The sequence below is a fragment of the Caloenas nicobarica genome, unplaced genomic scaffold (assembly GCF_036013445.1).
Source record: "Caloenas nicobarica isolate bCalNic1 unplaced genomic scaffold, bCalNic1.hap1 Scaffold_1519, whole genome shotgun sequence".
NCBI classification, from domain to species: Eukaryota; Metazoa; Chordata; class Aves; order Columbiformes; family Columbidae; genus Caloenas; species Caloenas nicobarica.
This window is the reverse complement of record NW_027017047.1, coordinates 19,102-28,359: the sequence shown is the minus strand read 5'-3', so window position 1 is coordinate 28,359 and position 9,258 is coordinate 19,102. Positions and strand designations below refer to the sequence as shown.

General features: G+C 66.7%; 1 protein-coding gene across 1 annotated transcript; it reads left to right on the top strand.

Moving 5' to 3' along the window:
• Nucleotides 1-9,208, top strand: STIP1 (stress induced phosphoprotein 1). Its single transcript, XM_065657954.1, has 14 exons — nucleotides 1-71; nucleotides 1,876-2,085; nucleotides 2,649-2,790; nucleotides 3,674-3,815; nucleotides 4,407-4,563; nucleotides 5,139-5,265; nucleotides 5,674-5,776; nucleotides 6,242-6,362; nucleotides 6,436-6,532; nucleotides 7,221-7,345; nucleotides 7,608-7,644; nucleotides 7,745-7,848; nucleotides 8,325-8,497; nucleotides 8,992-9,208. Exons 1-14 carry the CDS (start codon nucleotides 63-65, stop codon nucleotides 9,062-9,064), a joined length of 1,620 nt encoding a protein of 539 aa, XP_065514026.1. The 5' UTR covers nucleotides 1-62; the 3' UTR covers nucleotides 9,065-9,208.
• Nucleotides 9,209-9,258: the final 50 nt, after the last annotated feature.

Genomic DNA, 9,258 nt, shown 5'->3' with positions numbered 1-9,258 from the left:
GCCAGAGGCTTCTAGCAGCTTCCAGAAGGCGGCGCGTCCGCGGCGGGAGCGGAGCTGCGGCCATGGAGGAGGTGACGGGAGCGGGAAACGGGGAAAATGCGGGAAAATGCGGGAAAATGGGGGGAGTGGGGGGCCGGGGGGAGGCGGGCAGGGAGTGCGGGGGGCCCTGGGGGGGTCCGGGGTCCCGCTGAGGGGGTTCGGGGTCCCGGAGCGGGGCCTGGGGGGCCCTGAGGGGTCTCGGGGCTTCGTGAGGGGGTCGGGGGGTCTGGGGGGTCGTTGAGGGGTCGGCGGGGCGTCCAGGGGGGGTTATGGGGTCCTGGAGTGGGGCTGGGGCGGGTCTGAGGGTCCCTGAGGGGGCTGGGGGACGTTGGGGGGTCCCTGAGGGTATCGGGTGTTTGGGGGGGGTCGGGGGGTCCCTGGGGGGTTCCTGAGGGGTTGGGGGGTCTGGGGGGGGTGTCGGGGGGGTCTAGGGGGTCCCGGAGGGGTTGGGGGGGTCTGGGGGGGGTCCCTGAGCGGTCGGGGGGGTCTGGGGGGTCCCTGAGGGTATCAGGGTGTTTGGGGGGTTCCTGAGGGGTTGGGGGGGTCTGGGGGGGGGGTCCCGGAGGGGTCGGGGGGGTCTAGGGGGTCCCTGAGGGGTCGGGGGGGCCTAGGGGGTCCCTGAGGGGTTGGGGGGGTCTGGGGGGTCCCTGAGGGGTTGGGGGGTCCCTGAGGGTATCAGGGTGTTTGGGGGGTCCCTGAGGGGTTGGGGGTGTCGGGGGTTCCCTGGGGGGTCTGATGATGGTCGGGGGGTCTCTGGGGACCCCAACATCTTCCTGCCATCCTCTCCCTCCCCAGTTTTTGTTGTTCTGGCCCCTCCTGTTCCTCCCCCGTCTCGTCCCCCTTTCCTGGGCCTTCCTCCCCCTGGGCTCCTTCACCTTCCTCATCTCTTCGTCTGCCTCACGGGTGTTTTTTTTATTCACCCTCTTGTGTTTTGATGGTCCGTTACGGTTCTATTTTTCTTGCCACGCTGTTTGTTTCCTTATCCCTGTTTCTCTCACACATTTCTATTCGTCACCTGCTGCTTTTCCTTTTGTGCTCGTGCCTCTTTTCCTTTTCCTGCTTCCCCCGTGTCTTTTGTTCTTTTCCTTACACCTGTTTCTTTCCTATTTTACTTTCTCCATTTTCTCGTTTTGTGTGTCTCTCGTGTCCCTTTATCTCTTCTGTCTCTTCCTCGGCTCTTTCTCTTCTTTGTGCCCCTTTTTCTCCCCCGTTTTTCTTTCTCATTTCTTCTTCTCTCCCCCATTTCCACCTCTTCCCCTCTCTCACGTTTCCCCCCCATTACCTCCCCCCCCCCCCTTATTCCCCCCCATTTCCCCGTTTCCCCATGAGGTGCAGGACCTGGAGCAGCAGGGTAACCCCCCCATTTCCCCCCCAGTTTCTCCCCATTTCCCCCACAGGACCTGCAGCCGCGCTGTAACCCATCCTGTTTCCCCCATTTCCCCCCCGTTTCTCCCCATTTCCCCCCTGGACCCGCACCACGCTGTAACCCGTCCTGTTTTCCCCGTTTCTGCCCCATTTGCCCCATTTCTCCCCTATTTCTCTGCATTTCCCCCGCAGGACCTGCAGCCATGCTGTAACCTGCGCTGTTTCACCCCTTATTTCTCCCCGTTTCTCCCCCAGACCTGCAGCCGCGCTGTAACTGGTCCCGTTTCCCCCATTTGCCCCCCTATTTCTCCCCATTTCCCCCCGCTTCCCCCCCGGACCCGCAGCCGCGCTGTAACCCGTCCCATGTCCCGTTCACCCCGTTTCCCCCCGATTTGTCCCCGTTTCCACCCCATTTCTACCCATTTCCCCCCACCCGCAGCCCTGCTGTAACCCGTCCCGTTGCCGTTGCAGGCGCAGGAGCTGAAGGAGCGGGGGAACCGCGCTCTGGCCGCGGGGGATTTTGGGGGGGCCGTCCGGCACTACTCGGCCGCCATCGCCCTGGACCCCAACAACCACCTGCTGTTCAGCAACCGCTCGGCCGCACACGCCCGGGCCGGCGACTACGACAAAGCGCTGGCGGACGCCGAGCGCACGCTGGAGCTGCGCCCCGACTGGGCCAAGGTCTGCAGGCGCTTTGGGGGGGTCCTGAGGGGATTTGGGGGGGCCCGGGGGGGATTTTGGGGCATTTAGAGGGGATTTAGGGGGGCGATTCAGAGCTGGGCTGTTGGGAGTAAAGCAGCAGCTGGAGCTGCGCTGGACTGGGCCAAGGTCTGGGGGGCACTTTGGGGTGTTTGGGAGGCCCTGAGGGATTTTGGGGGGTCCTGGGGGAGCTCCCGCTTTTCCCCGAGGACACTCACAGGACGCGGCAGCGCTCGAGTTCTGCAGCAGTCGGATGGCGGGATTTGGGGGGTCCTGGGGGGATTTGGGGATCTGGGAGGCTCTGGGGCAGTTCAGGGGGGTCTGGAATTTTGGGGTTCACCCCGAGCCCCCCCATTTTCCCAAGGACGTTCACAGGACGCGGCAGCGCTCGCGCTCCGCAGCAGTTGGATGGGGGGACGTCAGAGAGATTCGGGGGGGGGGAAACTGGGGAGTCGTGGGGGGATTTGGGGGTCCTGGGGGCGTTTGGGGGTCTGGGCGACTCCGGGGGAGGTCGGGGGGGTGTGTAAGTTTTGGGGCGCCCCCAGGGGTACTCGCGGAAGGCGGCGGCGCTGGAGTTCCTGCAGCGCTTGGAGGAGGCCAAGGCGGCGTACGAGGAGGGGCTGCGGCACGAGCCCGGCAACGCGCAGCTGCAGGACGGGCTGCGGGGCGTCGAGGCGCGGCTGGCAGGTTTGGGGGGGCCGGGGGGGGTCCTGCAGGGGGTTGGGGGGTCCTGGAGGGAGTTTGGGAGGGATTTGGGGGGTCTGGGGGCAGGAGGGGCTGCGGCACGAGCCCGGCAGCACGCAGCTGCAGGAGGGGGTTGGGGGGGGTCAAAGCGCGGCTGCAGGTTTGGGGGGCCCTTGGTGGGGGGATTTTGGGGGGTCCTGGAGGGGTTTTGGGGGGGTTTTGGGGGCAGGAGGGGCTGCAGCACGAGCCCGGCAACGCGCAGCTGCAGGAGGGATTTGGGGGTTCTCTAGGGGGTTTGAGGGTTCTCTGGGGGGGTTGGGGGGGTCCTGGGGGGTTTGGGGGTTCCCTGGGGTTTGGGGGGGGCCCTGAGGAGGTTTTGAGGGTTCTTGGGGTGTTCTGGAGGGATTTTATGGGGGATTTGGGGGGTCCGGGAGCAGGAGGGGCTGCGCAGGGTGGGGGCCCAACTGGCAGCTTGGGGGGTCCTGAGGGATTTTGGGGGGTCAGGGGGGGACCCTGAGAGATTTTGGGGGCTCCAAAGAGGTTTTAGGGTCTCACAACAGGGCGGGGGGTGTTGGGGAGCCTGGGAGGGGTTTTGGGGTCCCAGGGTGAGACTGGGGGGGTCTGGGGGTTTTGGGGGGTCTGGGGAGGTTTGGGCTCCTGGGAGGATTTTTGGGGTCCCCGTGAGAGATTTGGGGGTGTCTCAGGGAGCCCCAGTGGGTTTTTGGGGGTCCGGGGGGGGAGTTTGGGGACCCTTGGAAGGAACTTTGGGGCGTCTCCAAGAACTTTTGGGGCCCTTGTGGAGTTTGGGGGTCCCCGGGGGGGTGTTTGTGCTCCCCGAGATTTCAGGGTGTCCCTGACCCCCCCACGTCCCCCCCGTTTTTTGCAGAGCGGAAGCTGCTGAACCCCTTCAGCGCCCCCGACCTGCTGGCGCGGCTGGAGGGGGACCCCAAAACGCGGGCGCTGTTGGGGGACCCCGAGTTCCGGCAGCTGCTGGACGAGCTGCGCAGTCGCCCAGCCGCGCTCGCCACGTACGGGGGGCTGGGGCCCATGTGGGGGGGCCCAGGGCAGGTCTGGGGGGGTTTTGGGGTTCAGGGCACCCCGAGTTCCAGCAGCCGCCCGGCCATGCTCGCCACATACGGAGGCGCTGAAATTTGGGGACGCTGGGGGCTTTTTGGGGTTCCCAGGGCAGGGTTTGGGGGGTATTGGGGTGCAAGATGTTTTGGGGCTGCAGGTATTGGGGGGGGGGTCAGGGTGCAAATTTTGGGGTGCAGCCCCCCGCGACTCCCCCAAGGAGCTGCGGAACTTGCAGGCAATGCCCAGGGGTTCAGGGCAGGTTTGGGGTCGGGTTTGGGGTTTGGGGTGCAGGGGGTTCTGGAGGTGCAGATATTGGGGGGGGGGGTCAGGGTGCAAATTTTGGGGTGCAGCCCCCCAAACGTTGTGTCCCCCCCGCAGGGAGCTGCAGAACTTGCAGGTGATGCCCATGGGTTCAGGGCAGGTTTTGGGGTTCGGGGGTGGATCTGGAGCAGGAGTTGGGGTGCAGGGGGGTTTGGGGAGGGGCTGTTTTTGGGGTGCCCCCCCCCAATGTTGTGTCCCCCCCCCCAATGTTGTGTCCCCCCCAGGAAGCTGCAGGACCCGCGGGTGATGACGGCGCTGAGCGTGTTACTGGGGGTCGACCTGAGCGGGGGGGACGAGGAGGAGGAGGCGCCGTCCCCGCCCCCCCCGCCGCCCCCTGCCCAGCCCCCCCCGGCCCAGGAGCTCCCCGAGAACAAGAAGGAGGTGGGGGGGGGACACCCCAAAATTTGGGGGGGTGGGAGTTGGTTTTGGGGGTGTCTGAGCCCCCCAAATTGCGGGTGCAGCGGGAGGAGGAGCTGGGAGGCAATGGGGGAGTTTTGGGGGTGCAGGGCAGGTTTGGGGGGGAATTTAGGGTGTGGGGGGGAAGTTTGGGGTGCTGGGGGGGGGGCTTGAGCAAATTTGGGGGTGATGGGGGGGTTGGGGTGTCTGACCCCCCAAACTGCTGGGGCAGCAGCAGAAGGAGCTGGAGTACAAAAGGAGTTATGGGCTGTACGGGGCAGGTTTTGGGGGGAACGTGGAGGATTTTGGGGTGCAGGGCAAGGATTTTGGGGTGCAGGAGGGCTCAGGGGGTTTGGGGTTCAGGGCGGTGGATTTTGGGGTGTCTGACCCCCCATTCAGGCCCAGCAGCAACTGGGCTGCAAGGGGCCGGAGCTCCAGGGCGCGCGGGACAGTTTGGGGGCTCCGGGTGGGTTTTGGGGGGTCGGGGCGGATGTCGGGCCTCCGGGGGGGGCTGTCGGGGTGCAGGGGCCGGTTTTGGGGTGACCGGGGCCCCGTCACAGGCGCAGCAGCAGAAGGAGCTGGGAAACGCCGCCTACAAGCGCCGCGACTTCGGGGCAGCGCTGGCTCATTACACCCGCGCGCAGGAGCTGGACCCCAGCAACATGACCTACGTCACCAACCAGGCGGGTGAGGCCCCCACAACCGGCACCCCAAAACCTGCACCCCAAAACCTGCCCCGAGACCCGCCCCTGCACCCCAAAACCTGCCCCCTGAGACCCACCCCTGACCCCTGGAATCTGCCCCCTGCACCCCAAAACCTGCCCCTGCACCCTGAAACCCGCCCCCGGCTCCCCCACAACCTGCCCCTGCACCCCAAAACCCATCCCTGCACCCCAAAGTCTGCCAAGGAGCCCCCATACACCCCAAAACCTGCCTCATACACCCCATCGCTTCTTTTCTTTGTAGCTCAGCTCATTGTGCTGCTACACCAACCGTTTTGGGGGGGCTCAGTGACGCCAAATCCCCCCCGAACACCCCAGAATCCCCCTGCACCCCAAAAAGACCCTGAACCCCCTTTTTTCCCCCCGTTTGCAGCCGTTTATTTCGAGACGGGCGAGTACGAGCGGTGCCGGGAGCTGTGCGAAAAGGCCATCGAGGTGGGCCGGGAGAACCGCGAGGATTACAGACAGATCGCCAAGTGAGATTCTGGGGTGCAGGGGGGAGTTTGGGGGGGCAGGAGTGTCCCAGGCAGCTTTTGGGGTGCAGGGGGTGGAATGTGGGGGGTCTGCCCCCGCCAAACCCTGGTGCAGCAGCACAGAGAACAGGAGCGCAAAGGGAGTTACAGGGGTATATGGGGCAGGTTTTGGGGTGCAACAGGAGGATTTGGGGGTTCGGTGGAAGATTTTGGGGTGCTGGGGGAGGCTTGGGGGTGTCAGGGTGGCCCTGGGTTGATTTTGGGGTGTCTGACCCCCCCCAAGCGGCCAGGGCAGGATCTGGAGCACAGAGAGAGTTCTGGGGTGAATAGAGGAGCCTTTGGGGTGCAGGGGAGGATTTCGGGGTGCAGGGGGGTCCTGAGCCGCCTTTGGGGTGCAGGGGAGGATTTTGGGGTGCAGGGGGAGCCCCCCGGGGTTCCTGAGGCCTCAACCCGGGGTCCCCCCCCCAGAGCCTACGCGCGCATCGGCAACTCGTTCCTGCGGCAGGAGCGCTACAGGGAGGCCGTTAATTACTACAACAAGTCGTTAGCCGAGCACCGCACCCCCGAGGTGCTCAAGAAGTGCCAGCAGGTGAGGGGGGGGCGCGGGAAAGGGGGCGCACCCCCCCCGGGACCCCCCGAACCCCGAAATGTGGCGTTTGCAGGCGGAGAAGACGCTGAAGGAGCAGGAGCGCTTGGCCTATATCGACCCTGAGCTGGCGCTGCAGGAGAAGAACAAGGGCAACGAGTGTTTCCAGAGGGGTACGGGGGGTCTGGGGGTGCGGGGGGTTGGGGGGGTCAGGGCAGGTTTAGGGGCTTTGGGGGGGTCAGGGCAGCTTTGGGGGTGCAGGGGGTTTGGGGGGGTCGGGGTTTGGGGTACAGGGGGTTTGGGGGTGTCAGGGCAGCTTTGGGGGGGTTTTGGGGGGGCTATAGGGCAGGTTTGGGGCAGGTTTTGGGGGGCTTGGGGGGGCCTAGAGCAGGTTTGGGGGGATCTGGGGTTGGGGCTGGGGGTCCTATGGGGCAAGTTCGGGGGGTTTGGGGCTTTGGGGGGGACCTGGGAGCTATAGGGCAAGTTGGGGGGGGCTATAGGGCAGTTTTGGGGGACTGGGAGGGGGCTCGGGGTCTTATAGGGCAACTTTTGGGGAGCACTTAGAGGCAGGTTTGGGGGGAACTGGGGGTCTATAGGGCAGGTTTTGGGGTGCAGGGCGTTCAGTGCAGATTTGGGGGGGTCTGTGGTGACCCCCCGCTGTTGGGGTGACCCCCCCCAGTTTTGGGGTGCCCAGGGGACACCCCCAGGCCCTGCGGCTCCACAGCGAGGCCGTGCGGACAGGTTTGGGGGCTGTGGGTTCCGGGCAGGTTTGGGGGGATCTGGGCAGTTCAGGGCAGGTCTGGGGGAGCCAGAGGGGTCCCTCCGGTTTTGGGGTGACCCCCCCAATGTCGGGGTACCCAGGCGAGTACCCCCAGGCCCTGCGGCACTACAGCGAGGCGATCCGGCGCAACCCGCACGAGGCGCGGCTGTACAGCAACCGCGCCGCCTGCTACACCAAGCTCATGGAGTTTCCTCTCGCGCTCAAGGTTTGGGGCCCCTGGGGGTCCTGGGGGGCGGGTTCTGGGGTGCAGGAAGTTTTGGGGGGTCCTGGGAGGCGAGTTTTGGGGTGCAGGGGGGATAGAGCTGTTCAGCAACCGTGCTGCCTGCTTCAGCAAGCTCACGGAGTTTCCCCTCGCGCTCAAAGTTTGGGGGTCGGGGGGCAGGTTTTGGGGTGCAGGGGGGTCGGGGGGCTCTGTGGGACTGCTCTGGGGGTTTTTGGGGTGCTCTGACCCCCCCCGTCCCCCCCAGGACTGTGAGGAGTGTATTCGCCTGGAGCCCAGTTTCAGTGAGTGCCCCTCCCCCCCCCGCCCCTGCCCCCACCCCGTCCGCGTGTCCGTCCGACCCCGTCCGCGTGTCCATCCGACCCTGTCCGTGTGTCTGTCCAGTCAAGGGCTACACGCGTAAGGCCGCGGTGCTGGAGGCCCTGCGGGATTTTTCCAAGGCCATGGACGTTTATCAGCGCGCCCTTGACCTTGACCCCAACTGCAAGGTGAGCGGCATGCCCCAGCCCTGGCCACGCCCCCACAGCCCTGGCCCCGCCCCCCACAGCCCTGGCCCCGCCCCTCTCCTGGCCACGCCCTGACTTGGCCCCGCCCCCAGGAGGTGGGGGAGGGGCAGCAGCGCTGTCTGTGGGGGCTGGGAGGGGGGGGGTGACCCTGACCCCGCCCTGACCCCGCCCTGACCCCACCCTGACCCCGCCCTGACCCCGCCCTGACCCCCTGTATAGGAAGCAGGGGAGGGGCAGCAGCGCTGTTTCTGGGGGCTGGGAGGGGGGGTGACCTTGACCCCGCTCTGACCCCGCTCAGGAGGCAGGGGAGGGGCAGCAGCGCTGTCTCTGGGGTTGGGACTGGCAGTGACCTTGACCCCGCTCTGACCCCCCATATAGGAAGCGGGGGAGGGGCAGCGGCGCTGCCTCCGGGGTTGGGACTGGCGGTGACCTTGACCCCGCTCTGACCCCCCATATAGGAAGCGGGGGAGGGGCAGCGGCGCTGCCTCCGGGGTCTGTCCCAGCGCCAGGACTCCCCCGAGGACGTGAAGCGCCGCGCGCTGGCCGATCCCGAGGTGCAGCAGATCATGGGCGACCCGGCCATGCGGCTCATCCTGGAGCAGATGCAGAAGGACCCGCAGGCCCTCAGCGAGTCAGTGGCCCCGACACATCCCCGAGGGTCCCCAGGGGGTCCCCAAGTTGCTCTGGGCGTTTCCCTGCCCCGGCCCCAATACGTCCTCAGCACGTCCCCCAGTGTCCCCAGCGTGTCCCCAAGGGGTCCCTGGGGTGTCCCAGGGTGGCATCGGGCACCCCGGGGCACCTCATGAGGCTCCAAGGGGTCACCAGGAGCCCTCCTGGAGATGGCAGAGGGGCCCCGAGTGTCCCCGGGGGGTCCCCAAATGTTCCTAAAGTGTCCCTGGGGGTCCCCAAGTGTCTCCAGAGTGTCCCCCAGGGGGTCCCAGAGTGTCCCCACGGGCTCCCCAAGTGTCCCCAAGCCACTCTGGGTGTCCCCCACCGGCCGCGCAGCTGGTCCCGGAGCAGATGCAGAAGGACCCGCAGGCAACTGAGTGACAGCAGAACGTCCCTGGGTGTCCCCAAAGTGTCCCCGGGTGTCCCCATGTCCCAGTGACCCCCGTGTCCCCCCAGGCACCTCAAGAACCCCCTGATCGCCCAGAAGATCCAGAAGCTGATGGACGTGGGGCTCATCGCCATCCGGTGACGTCACCGCGGCCCCCGTGTCCCCTCCCCCCCGGGGACGCGGCTGCGGGGGAGGGGCCGGCCCGGGGGTGCTGCCCCTCCCCCCACTTCCATCTTGTGTCGGTTTTGGGGCCCCGCGACCCCCAATAAAGAGCGGAGCAGCTGCCACCGGCCTCTGTGGGGAGGGCGGGATGTGGGGCCCGAACACCTGGGTCC

Coding starts and splice junctions, on each gene's coding strand:
- STIP1 (XM_065657954.1), top strand. Junction 2,086..2,648: donor TGCGCCCCGACTGGGCCAAG/GTCTGCAGGCGC, acceptor GGGCGCCCCCAG/GGGTACTCGCGGAAGGCGGC. Junction 5,266..5,673: donor CTACGTCACCAACCAGGCGG/GTGAGGCCCCCA, acceptor CCCCGTTTGCAG/CCGTTTATTTCGAGACGGGC.